This window comes from Colletes gigas, unplaced genomic scaffold, assembly GCF_013123115.1.
Source record: "Colletes gigas isolate AHSC1104 unplaced genomic scaffold, ASM1312311v1 Colletes_gigas_Sc00015, whole genome shotgun sequence".
NCBI classification, from domain to species: Eukaryota; Metazoa; Arthropoda; class Insecta; order Hymenoptera; family Colletidae; genus Colletes; species Colletes gigas.
In genome coordinates this window covers 6,289,483-6,301,674 of record NW_025106644.1, presented here as the reverse complement: position 1 = coordinate 6,301,674, position 12,192 = coordinate 6,289,483, and the positions used below count along the sequence as shown (strand labels likewise).

General features: G+C 27.2%; 3 protein-coding genes across 8 annotated transcripts; all 3 read left to right on the top strand.

Moving 5' to 3' along the window:
- The first annotated feature begins 139 nt into the window (after positions 1-139).
- Positions 140-2,902, top strand: LOC122399807 (major facilitator superfamily domain-containing protein 12-like). The gene is made up of 7 exons (XM_043400776.1): positions 140-859; positions 917-1,124; positions 1,300-1,511; positions 1,787-2,146; positions 2,227-2,377; positions 2,437-2,555; positions 2,625-2,902. Exons 1-7 carry the CDS (start codon positions 553-555, stop codon positions 2,735-2,737), a joined length of 1,470 nt encoding a protein of 489 aa, XP_043256711.1. The 5' UTR covers positions 140-552; the 3' UTR covers positions 2,738-2,902.
- LOC122399805 (serologically defined colon cancer antigen 8 homolog) lies at positions 2,647-7,008 on the top strand. 5 transcript variants are annotated; one of them, XR_006259289.1, is made up of 10 exons: positions 2,647-2,742; positions 3,466-3,551; positions 3,632-3,766; positions 3,865-4,204; positions 4,290-5,064; positions 5,165-5,403; positions 5,560-5,671; positions 6,147-6,238; positions 6,468-6,544; positions 6,621-6,751. XR_006259289.1 is itself a non-coding variant. In XM_043400773.1 (10 exons), the coding sequence occupies exons 2-10, from the start codon at positions 3,526-3,528 to the stop codon at positions 6,965-6,967; spliced, it is 2,169 nt and encodes a 722-aa protein (XP_043256708.1). In that variant the 5' UTR covers positions 2,647-2,742; positions 3,466-3,525; the 3' UTR covers positions 6,968-7,008. The 5 variants fall into 5 exon arrangements, 3 of the variants coding, with proteins under 3 accessions (XP_043256708.1, XP_043256709.1, XP_043256710.1); XR_006259290.1 differs by having other exon boundaries at positions 6,147-6,359; positions 6,621-6,633; XM_043400773.1 differs by lacking the exon at positions 6,147-6,238 and adding an exon at positions 5,854-5,971 and having other exon boundaries at positions 6,621-7,008.
- A 349-nt stretch (positions 7,009-7,357) lies between these two features.
- Positions 7,358-12,040, top strand: LOC122399804. 2 transcript variants are annotated; one of them, XM_043400772.1, is made up of 10 exons: positions 7,358-7,480; positions 7,556-8,974; positions 9,072-9,433; positions 9,491-9,844; positions 9,922-10,192; positions 10,267-10,685; positions 10,761-10,976; positions 11,069-11,544; positions 11,623-11,734; positions 11,839-12,040. In XM_043400772.1, the coding sequence occupies exons 1-10, from the start codon at positions 7,465-7,467 to the stop codon at positions 11,992-11,994; spliced, it is 3,801 nt and encodes a 1,266-aa protein (XP_043256707.1). In that variant the 5' UTR covers positions 7,358-7,464; the 3' UTR covers positions 11,995-12,040. The 2 variants fall into 2 exon arrangements, with proteins under 2 accessions (XP_043256707.1, XP_043256706.1); XM_043400771.1 differs by having other exon boundaries at positions 10,758-10,976.
- The last annotated feature ends 152 nt before the right edge of the window (positions 12,041-12,192 follow it).

The following is a 12,192-nucleotide window of genomic DNA, read 5'->3' as shown; positions in this document are numbered from 1 at the left end:
TATCTAAACTTGATTGTAATATTAAAAAATGTACTATTATCATTTATTAACAAAAAATTGAATACATCGATAATAATATTTTAAATTTTAACGTTTATGTATGTATTACTGTAAATATATATGGCACACGATTATCACCACTGAATCATCATTTTTAATCATTTCTACTTCTGCATTTGTTAAATTTATAATCTGAATTTTATGTAAGATATTTAAAATAATGAATTTTTCACAACGCTATAACGTTATTACATTGAGAAAACCTAAAAATGACGTAAACTAAACGTGGAATTGTAATTGATTGTAATTGGTACATAAATGACAGTTTCATAGGTTATGTATCTGCTCAACAACTCAAATATCACATGAGAAAAAGGATGGTTAAGGCAAATGGACAAATATTTTAGCACAGTGGTAATATACATATATTAGGCTAACTTAATACGACTTAAAATTAAAAACATTATTATTTACAAGTAATTCCTTTTGAATAAATATAATTTAAATATTATTATATCTTTGATTACATTGATTATATTGAATTTCATTATCATGGAAAGTGAACGAGTAAGTTTGACTAATGATTATACAGAAGTAATACAACGTCTTCCTATTTCATTAAGACTAGCATATGGTATAGGACACATTTTAAATGATATTTGTGCTTCTATGTGGTTCACATATTTATTAGTGTATTTTCACTTGGTATTGGGTTTTAATGCAACATTGGCTGGAGTAATTTTACTTATTGGACAAGTAGCGGATGCTTTAGCCACTCCGTTTGTTGGATTTTATTCTGATAAATATGATGAATTGTGGTTCTGTAAATATGGAAGGAGGAAAACATGGCATTTAATAGGTATATATGTTATATAAATTATTACTTGTATTATGTTATATCAAAAATTTATTTTAGGCACACTTTGCGTATTATTTGCATTTCCTTTTATATTTTCACCTTGTATTGGATGCGAAAATTCTCACAAGTGGGCTCAATTAATTTATTATGCAACATTTGTTGTAATTTTTCAATTTGGTTGGGCTGCAGTACAAATATCTCATTTATCATTGGTCCCAGAACTTACACCAACTGAATATGAAAGATCAGAACTCATAGCTATCAGGTATATTTTAAAATATTCTTTAAAAAAAAAAAAAAAAAAATTGACATATTTTAAATGTTTCTATTTTGCTAAAAAAATATTGTAAACATAATTTGGATCTTACGATATAATATTATATATAAACTTGAAAATCATAAGAATGAACAATTATAACATTTATTGCAATTCTGTTTAGATATAGCTTCACTGTCCTCTCAAATATTTTTGTTTATTGCATCGCTTGGGCTGTATTTCATATAACAAATAACAAAGATTCCAGTTCTCAAATTGGTCCTAATGATGCAAAGAAATTTCAAAATATTCTATTCATTGGAATAGGAATAGGATCTATAGCATCCGTTCTTTTCCACATCTTTATTAAGGAAGGAGCTGTTAACATCTCTAATGGTAAGATGAATCTTGTATTAATCTGTTTATACAGAGTGTTCCCAAATAAAATGTCAAAGCGGGCTGGAGGTGATTCGTTATGAAAAAATAAGAAAAATAAAAAGAATACAGTGGGTGAATTGTATCTTAGTCGTAATTGAAAGTAACACAAAGTGTTCCTTATTTTTCTATAAGGAATCACCTCCAGCCTGCTTTGACATGTTATACGGAAACACCCTGTATATTTACTATATAATGATTAAAATGTTATTAATAATTTGTTGCATCTATTTTAGGATTATTGCAGAGAAATACACGCACAGTATCAGTTTTATTAACAGACATACGTTTATATCAAGTAGCCTGTGTATATATGTCTACACGTGCATGTGTAAATTTATTACAAATTTATATTCCTTTATATTTGCACAAATCACTAAATATGCCAGCTACATCTTTAGCTGTAATACCTTTAGTAATATTTTTGAGTAGTTTTGCAATGTCTTTAATTATTGAAAAGTTAAATACAAAAGTAGGCAGAAAAATTTCATTTTGTTTTGGTGTTATATTAACCATATGTGCTTGCATTTGGATTCAATTAGGTACAGACATAACGTACACAAACTATCAAATCTATGTAATATCTTTATTGTTAGGTAATATTATGTAATTTTTTTAATATTATGAAGTTAATAAATGCACAAAGTATTTGAAAATTAAACATTTTTTGGTATAGGATCTGCAGGATCTATCATATTAGTGACCAGTCTTGGAGTTACTGCAGATTATATTGGACAAAACACTGATAGTGGTGGATTTGTATATGGTATATTGAGTTTCACGGATAAACTTTGCAATGGATTAGCAGTTATAATTATTCAGTATTTGTAAGTATATTTAAGGACTCCATTCACCTGGGACTACTTTCTTTTATCATTTTTTTCAGAGAATCTTGGTTTAGTTCTACAATTTTCTACAAAGATGTTGTGGTTTATGTTTGTGGTTCTTTTGCAGTCTTTGCTTTGTTAATAATATTATGGATAAAACCATTTTCTCACAGCACAGGTATAATTCTTACAGATAAATACAAATTAATAAATTATGAATCATAAAAAATATTGTAATTTCTTTCAGCATATACTGCAGTACCTTCAGACCAAACTGTACAACATGATAACACATTCGTTTCCATAGCATCATCAGAAAATGAACCTGGCAACTTACTAGGACAAGAACTTGCCACATAATCTAGGAAAGAAAATTCCAATATAACAAAATTAAATGTAAAACTATGAAATGCGTATGAGCTGAAATATTTATATATAATTCAGTGTTATCACTAGTTATTTACATACTAAATAAGATCTGTCTTAATTCTATTTTAATAGCATTATATAAATATTAATTTTTTTATCGTAAATTTTGATTCTATTTTTAATATTTTATTATATAAGAAATGTGATCAATTTTTCTATTAACTGTATGCGTATTCATTTATGTGGTTAAATTACGAAGTTAAATTGAAATAATAAAACTAAGTAAGTCAATAGTAATACACGTTTCTAAAAAATTCTAAATGTGACTCTGAAAATCTTGGAAAAGAAACGAAACTTAAACTTTTTTTTTTAAGAGAATCTTGACAAATATGACTAGTATACTACTGAGAAGTTGTTGATAATTATAATAAGTCACGAAATATTCGTATAAGATGGTACGGTGCCTGTCCCTGTAAGACACAAACGATCTTTCTGTATGCAATCTACCATAGTCTGTGTTCAGTTGAATTCAACTTCAATTTTCTTAAGTCTTATTGTAATACTTTTGCTGACTGATTAATGTGAATTTGGACAAGTACACACTTAATTCATTGATTGGCATATGTTGTTATATGTATATGACGACTCGGCAAACTGGTAAAATGAGCTTAGAATGCTTAGGGCAAGTAATTGTAGATAACATAAAACTTTCTTTACAGAATTACCTGAAGTTGAGAGAGAATTTTTCACATTTCACGGTTCTAACGAATTTTGCACGAATGAAGAGATTAAGTTTAAAGACAAAGTAGGTACTTGTTATTTCTAAATTTCTAAAATTGCACTATATTTTTATTGTATTTACACACGTAGATCTTAATTTTATAGAAAAGTAAATGGAATTCAAAAAGTAGATTTAAATAAGAAGAAGTCTACAGATTATACAGAAATGGCATATAAAGAGGCTGTATCAAAATTAAAGTATTTGCTAGCCGATTCTTATGTCTCGAAGCCAATAACAGGGTAACTTAATATTAAATATTCTTATTAATTTTACAATCTATTCTGTACACGGAATTTGATATTTATAAAATTGAATGTTAAAAATAATTTTCACATAGAGGATTACAAGGAACTAAAGATATTTATCAATTTGATAATACAAAAATTAATAAATTTGATGAAGAAAGAGATGATGGAAGTATGATAATTGACAATTCCAAAGCAAAGAAATTTCAAGAAGATATAAATAAAGTAGTGAATCCAAATTTTGGTTCTCTCAAAACTATGTATCAGATGAAAGCATGTAACAGTTTAGCGTCTTCAACTGCAGACATACAATCTGTTCCTCCAGAATTAAATTCTTTTATTGAGCAACAAGAAGAATATATACAACAATTACAACAGGAATCTCAGTTTTGCAGAAATCAATTAACTAATTTAATTCATAAAGTTAGAGAGGTATTAGAACTATGTTTAATTAATTAAATAATTAATAGTCATTATTATAATAATTTATTTCAAAATTTAAATTCATTAATTTTAGGTTGTAGTTGAAAATGAAGCTCTGCATTATAAAAATAAAACAGGATTTTTCAACTGTGCTCTTAACGAGTATATACACGTTGATGACAATGATAATGACAATAGTAAACGAAAATTGTCTGTTCAAACAGAAGCCTCTGAAATTATAAAACCCAAAATTTTGGAAGGTCCTAATATACTGTTTGAGTCAAGGATTAGTGAGTTAGAAGCGCAACTTACTGAAGCAAAATTAGAACTCCGTAAAACTCAAGAGGAAAGTCAGTTTAATTTGAAACAATTATCTGAAAGTTGTTTAAAAAATGATGCATCGAAAGTAAAAACTCAGTTGGAACAAGCATTACATGCTAAATATGAAACTGAAATGAAAATGGAAGATTTACAAAAGTCTTTAGCTTTTGCACAAAATAAGGAAACTGAGGCAGCACAGAAAGTAAAACAAACCATAAATGTTATACAGCAAATTGAATTTGAAAAGAATCAATTTAAAATAGAAATCAAAACATTGAAAGAAGAATTAGATAGACAATGTGATAAACTTAAAGAAGCTACTCAGGAAGCAAGTAGACGTATTGCAGAAGAGAGACAGCAGATAGAACGCAAATACAATCATCAAGTTGAACAATTATCTAATGATGTAGCTTCCCATTGGAATGTGGTTAATAAATCTAAATTAGAATCAGAGAAACAACGTAGAGAGCTAACAGAACTTAAAAAAGAATTATCTCAGAAACAAATACTTATCAGTAATTTAAAGAAAGAACTTCAAAACGAAATATGTAAGTTTTATAATTTAATTGTTAATCTTATTAAGTTTAATGATATTTAATGAAACAAATATAATAAATTGTAATACCATATAATTTGCGTCGCATATAGCAAATTTGCAAAGTAAACTAGATGAAGCATTAACTGAAAAGGATGGTATAGAACAAGAAGTTCTAGCTGCAAAATTAGCCGCTGAACGAAATGAAAGACAAAATCATCAAGAACAAAGTAGATTACAAATTGAAATAAATTCATATAAACAACGATTAGAGAGAACAGAAACTGACTTAGTACATCTTAAAAGAGAAAATTTAAGACTTTCAGAACAAATAACTTCTTTGGAGAAAGAAGTAAGATATTAAACATTTGAAATGGACACTATGTGTTATACAATTTCATGACAATTATGTACATAATTCAGAGTTTAGAAATCTACTTTCTTATGTTTTCCACTTTTCATATATAGTGTAATACAATTCAAGTTTAAGATAAAATGTTTCTTTTAGATTAATATAAGTAAATCTACATGTCCAGAAAATTTTTCTCTACAAGCTTCATCGATATCGAAAAATGAAAAAGAATTAGCTTCTATGATAATGGATATGGAAACTAAACATGGTAAGGTAATAGTTTATACTTGCCTATGTTAGGTATATTGTCTTTGGAAAAGTGTATAAATTTCATATTATTTAAAAACATTTTGTGTGTGAGAAATCGGCATATTGACACTATGCCTAGCATGGGTAGGAATTAAATTAGTCAATTTATTAAGAATTGACTAATGAAATTGTATTTCTTAGCTGCTACAGTGGCTGGTCTAGAAGATGTCCTGAATAATCAGGCTACACTCGTCTCTCAACTGACCATCGAATGCCAATCTCTCACACAACGTTTGGAAGCTAGTAACTTCAAGCACAAGTATATTCTTATTTTTGTGTAGATAAGAAGATTGACTTTATTTTTGACTAGTAACTAATAATATATCATTTGGCTTGCACTACTTTTAATTATAAATAGTTTGCAATAGTTTATAAACTTAATAGTATAATAATTAATAATAATTTTATCATCTAGAGCTATTCTGTGTTGACAGAGAGAGCCACTGACAGAGATGTAACAAGAATTGGAAAAACTACATCAACTTCGAACAAGAAACGTACTGTTAAGATTGATCTGAAAGTAAAAGTAATTCCAAAGCAAAAGTGAAAATTTTTAAATATACCTCTATCAGCACAGTAATAGCATATACGATAGTAGCAAATTAAATATATGCTTAATTTTATGATACTGGATAGTAAACAATATTGTAAGGAAGATAATGCAATGAGTACAATTCTGACATTCATAATAATACTGTAGATGAATTTAATATAAAGTTCAAAAAATGGTGTTTTTAATACCTACTATTTCGTAGGGAAGATATGGCCAATCTACAAACTAACATAGAATACTTATCAGATAAAATACAGAATGCTATTAGTAATCAACAAGGTAATATTTTCCACATAAAGTTATATGCTCATATGATCATTTGAATTACCACAAAGTAATACAATTTATCGTTTAGAACTCGCATCAATGAAAAATAAAGATGAATCTTTAATAAGTTATTCTCATAGTGCATCGCTTAATTCATCGATAGAAACACAAAAGCCAACAGTTCCTTATATGGTTTATCAAGAATACGATATTAAAGCAAATAAGTTTATTGACAAACATAATAAACTTTTGGATAACGATTCTTCTGATGAGAGAAAATATGACATCAGAAATGAAACAGACAATGATTTCAATAATGCAATAAAAAAATATGATGAAAACAAAAACGAAGATAGCGATAAAAAAATCCATGATCAGCAGGAACATATCGAATCAAAACAGAACCCTAATGAAATGACTCACAATTTGCCTTAGTATGCTTTATCAGATATTTATTAAAATGATACTGAAAATATTGTAAAGCAATATGCAAAGCACTGCAAACCATATTCAAATATTACATTGCAAATTGACACAGACATTTTCAATAAAATATGTACAAAATTAAATGTTGTAGTTTATAATATTATTTAATGATACATTTGATAATTACACTGTAGTATTATAAATGCATTATTATTTTTTGTTTAATTTTTAATTCAAGACTTTTATTTTTTAAATTTATATTTAAATTAATAATTAAATTTATTTTATCAAATTGAAAGTTTAGCGCCATATATTTAGCGCTGTAATCTCATGGCAGATTCAATACCTAACTTGCACAGCTCAACTAGTCTAAATACATACGTATGGTGTATTCATGTTACATTCTAATGTTAAGTAATCTATAAAATTTGTTAATTCTACGAAAAGATTTTTTAAAATAATGCTAACAATTAAGAATATACATATAAAATTTTTAAATATTTAATATGGCTCTATCAACGGGTAAGTAAACACGTGACTAGTTCTAACCTTTAAATATCTGTAATAAATATTTATATATGTATGTATATTTAACAGAATTACTGAAGCGCCTTGATACGAACGAAGAACCTTTAGCAAAACGTTTGAAATTGGCAGAAAATGTTTTTTGTACTGCTGACATACCAATAGTGCGCAAAGAAGATCTCATCCTACAGTGGTTTTGTGAATCATGTTCCATGGATAAAAATGTTTGGGTTTCTTTAAAGAGCTGTTTACAAACTACACATTTGGATGTTAAAGTGGATGTGAAAAAGTTATTGATTAATGTGATTATTGAAAAATTACAAAAAGATGTAGAAAATGTACACAGTGGTATTTTTGAATGCTGTAGATTATTGGTTTCGAATAATGGGATGCAACAGTATTTCATTAATGAACCAAAAGATTTAGGACTTTTGGTAAAGTCTTTATTGAATTATGTATTTAAACTTTATAAACATACCTTTAATATTAAAGAACAATCAGCGGATGGAATAGATATAGCATTAATTAACAAAAGCAATGGATTGATATTGATCACATACAACATTGTAATTAATGTTATAGAAAGTATAATACAAATTTTTAAATCAGCTTTTATGACAAAAAATACATTAAGAAATGTATTCATACATGATATTTTGTATCCTTTATGTGCTATAATTGATCATAAATGCACCAATAATATGAATAGACTGGGAGCAGTAGCTCATAAATGTGTTCAACAATTAGTATTTGGAAGAATACATGCACAACGTGAAATATTTTTAAAGGATGACAACACAGATCACTTTGCAGATTTATTACCTACTTTGACTGAAAATGCAAGAACAAAAGATCTTCATAGTAATTTAACGACATTTGTTTTTATTTTTCGTGCTGCAATAGGTGTTTATAAATCGGACAGTGTTGTATTGGATTTAATTTTGCGAGAATTAGTAGAATGTGCTGGAACTTATAGAAAACAAATTTTAAATTCCCTTTTGAAGAATTTGAATGATATAGCATTCGATTTTGATAATGAAGTACATGGTATTACGTTATTTGAGTATTGCCAAAATGTGGTAAACAGTATTTTATTAAATAAAAATATGAGCAATGTAGATTATGATCTTCTTACACAATTTTGCTATTTTAATCCTCTCATAATTGAGAAAAGAATTCAAGATATACTGAGAAAAGTATTTGTTGGAAGTCCAACATTGGAATATACAAATTTAATGATTGCTATTCAAAATGCTACTATACAATTACGGCAAGAGGAAAAATTAATTTCAGCAATATTAGTAGCTTTAAAACATTCTTTGAATCAGATTTCAAATACAAAATCTAATATGTTTTTTCCGCAAGAATTCAAAGAAATGTTTTTGAAATCATTGAGTGATATTACAATTTTACAAAGTATAGCTATATTAAAAACATTGATATATCATTTAAAACATGACTGCATGGAAGTACTACAATCTAATGACACATGTAAGGGAAAGGATCATAAAATAGTAACTAAACCGATATTATTAATTAAATATTAATTCTTATTTAAAATTTTCTAATCTTTTGTAATTTCTTCCAGGTAAAAATATTTCATTTATGCAATCAACTGTTGATTTACTTGTTACATTTTTAGATGGTTTATGTATTTTCGAATATACAGGAACATTAACTTCTCATCAAAAATTTATAAACGCCTTTGACGACTTAGGAAGTGTTTTATCACTTCTAACAGATCAAGTTTTACATTTAAACCACAGCAAGAAAATTATTATAATATTATTAGCTGCAATATTTTCATGGAATGAAACACAAATGGCACTGAAATATTATGTGCCAAAAGTTGCAACGCGAGATTTAAGATTTCCAATATCTCAAATTCAGTGGCAGCAATTGATTCAAAGAATAACAAATTTTGGCAAAGACAGTTGCAAAAACAGCATGGTATGTTAATTAAATGTTTTTATTATTCACCTTGTCATTAATATATTATAATTTCAGAATAAACTTATTTTACAAAGAATTAAAATGTCCCAAAATACAGTAAATGACTCTTCCATTAAACTTAATAGTTTGATAGGTGGCTTAGAATACTCTTGGCCCACTATATTAAAGCTTGATACAGAAGTAATATCGTTCTTGTCTAACGAAGAGATGTCGAAAGTAACATATTTATTATTAGTAGATATGACTTCTAGCATGGGTAATTTTTGTGAATGGATGAAAGTATTGCATGAAGATAGCCTACAAGGAAACAGGAGATTCATAATATCTTTTTTATGTTGTATTGTTAAACACATTGCGCATTTGATAACCAATAGAGTGACAAAATCGTTATGTAAAAATTTTGTTACTGTAAGTGTAAATATTTAATCACTAATTAAATGATACATATAATATCATTTATGTAATATTTGTACTTTGTTTTTTAGGAAACTCTACTCAGAGGTGAAAGTGCTGAAAATCAAGATGTAAATGAAATATTGATATCTATGAGAAAAGAATTCTTGAAAGATAAATGGGTACAGATTGAAAGTGCATCATTATATAAAATAAAAATGTATCTGGAAATATTACTTCATATACCTTTGATGTTTTTGAGTACCCGTGTAAGGTCAATAATATTTATAATTGTATTTGCTCTCAGAAAAGAATGTGATGGAAATGATGAAATAATTTCCTTATGTAATATGATATTCACAGGTGCTCTTCTTTTTCCTATAGAAACAGAGTAATAAGTTTATAAAATCAGTATATAACAAGTTTTTTATTTTCAGATCTTTTAGAAATGTCTGGTCTCGACATGTTTCGATATATAAATCCTTCTTTATTATTGGACCAGTTACCACAAAATAGAAATATCCAGAAAACTGTGGAACTATCTCTTAGAAACGATTTATCGTATACAATGTTAAAAACACTTATAAAGTCTTCCATAAATTCTAAGAAAAACATTCATTTTATATTAGAATCTATAGAACATGTTAAACCAAAATTAAATGTTGACCAAAAGGCAATAGTTAAAAAAGCAGCAGAAAAATTAAATAAAATTATAATAAAGATGCTACCATCAAAAATGACAGAAACCGACGATGTGAAAATATTAAGTATATTATTAAAAATAAGTATTCCTAATGAAGATATTGATGAAAAATTAAAAAGTGCAACAGAGCTAATACTTGGTGATATATTTCTGGTAAATATAAGATAGCTAATCAGGCTTACTTTGAAATTATTACACTTTTAATGCATAAAAATATTTTATAAGCAGAATGATACTGATAGAAGTGAGTTGTTGAAGGACGGTTTATGCTTAGCAGTTCTTGTTCTTCACAATCGAAAAATATTTCAAGTGACCAACCAAATTGTAAGAGGTATATGGTATGCTCTATTGAAGTATCCATGTACAGACGTACTTTTACCTCTGTTTGAATCAAGCAAACCACAAGAATTCAATGAATTTTTAGAATATTTGCATGATCACATGGTATGTATCTGTTATGAGTGTTTAAATTAAATAGTACAAAATACTCAACATAATATTTTATAGAAATAATTTACTATTTTGTTTTATTACAGGTAAAAATTCTTTCAAACGTACAAAAAAATGACTTGGAAAATGTTTGCATTATATGGCATGCTATATTGAAAACAAATATGTCTGCCGACCGAAATAAATTACGTTTAACTGCAATTAATAAATTATTACAAGCAGTACAAATTATAAACATACCAGACAAATTTTGGCCAAGTTTATTAAAATTAATTCAGAGTATTCTTGCCACTAAACATTTATATCTTCGTGGTAATGTGATTGATATGAGTATATTTCTCGGTTTAAAATCATTGCAAGAAACAACAATAACAACGTGTAACGATGCACTGACATTATGTAACACGCTATTAAAAATGAGAACAGATCTAATCTCAGATAGACTACCCGCATTATTGGTATTCTATAGACGTATACTAAATGTTGTTGTACAAAAATCCAAAGCTATAGTCGATAAATCTGAAGATCACACATTTAAATGTCTCGCATTGGATATAGAGAAGTAAATTACCAATCTTTTTTTATTTATTACAAGAAAGTATAAGTACGTGTGATTTTATTTGTTTCGTTTTGTTTATAGATTTACGAGTTCTTTGATAAAACTGAAAAAAGATATGATTCGATTAAGTCCGTACGTAATAGCAGATTTGTTGGAATTGTTTTCAGAAGCTTTAATAGCAACTTCTGTTAAGGTAATGTTTCGAATATTATATTGTGTGCGATAGTTATATTTTTGAAACATAAAGAATATATAAATGTATATTGAAAATTATATTTTATTATTTTTTCGTTTCAGATTTCTATTCAGAATTGTATAAATTTATTAATTAGTATATGCGATCAACATGGAATAGCTTTATTATCTCGTACGCTACCAGTTTCAATGCAAGAGATTTTCAAAACTCAACTAGATCTATTTAATAAATTTTATAAATTTTCAGGGAAGGTTTAACTTCTGCAGGAAGAAATGTAAAATTATAATGTAAAACAATTTTAGTTATCGTTTACCACAATTCCTATGTCATGCCCGTCGTTCGTTTTCCAGTAATACTCTATACACATTATAAATCACCCTATCAATTACAACGAATTATCTCATCCCTTTCTAGATGATCCTTAGTCATTTTGTGACTAGTCTGGTTAGTTTGTA

What these genes read in the sequence shown, in the direction of transcription:
- LOC122399805 (XM_043400773.1), top strand. Translation starts at nt 3,526, where the DNA reads ATGAAGAGATTAAGTTTAAAGACAAA. An exon ending in TAATTCATAAAGTTAGAGAG is followed by an intron (nt 4,205 to 4,289) that starts GTATTAGAACTA and finishes CATTAATTTTAG; the next exon opens with GTTGTAGTTGAAAATGAAGC. An exon ending in GCTAGTAACTTCAAGCACAA is followed by an intron (nt 5,972 to 6,467) that starts GTATATTCTTAT and finishes ACTATTTCGTAG; the next exon opens with GGAAGATATGGCCAATCTAC.
- LOC122399807 (XM_043400776.1), top strand. Translation starts at nt 553, where the DNA reads ATGGAAAGTGAACGAGTAAGTTTGACTAATGATTATACAGAAGTAATA. An exon ending in TCAGAACTCATAGCTATCAG is followed by an intron (nt 1,125 to 1,299) that starts GTATATTTTAAA and finishes AATTCTGTTTAG; the next exon opens with ATATAGCTTCACTGTCCTCT. An exon ending in AGCTGTTAACATCTCTAATG is followed by an intron (nt 1,512 to 1,786) that starts GTAAGATGAATC and finishes CATCTATTTTAG; the next exon opens with GATTATTGCAGAGAAATACA.
- LOC122399804 (XM_043400771.1), top strand. An exon ending in TACTTGGTGATATATTTCTG is followed by an intron (nt 10,686 to 10,757) that starts GTAAATATAAGA and finishes ATATTTTATAAG; the next exon opens with CAGAATGATACTGATAGAAG. An exon ending in TAATAGCAACTTCTGTTAAG is followed by an intron (nt 11,735 to 11,838) that starts GTAATGTTTCGA and finishes TTTTCGTTTCAG; the next exon opens with ATTTCTATTCAGAATTGTAT.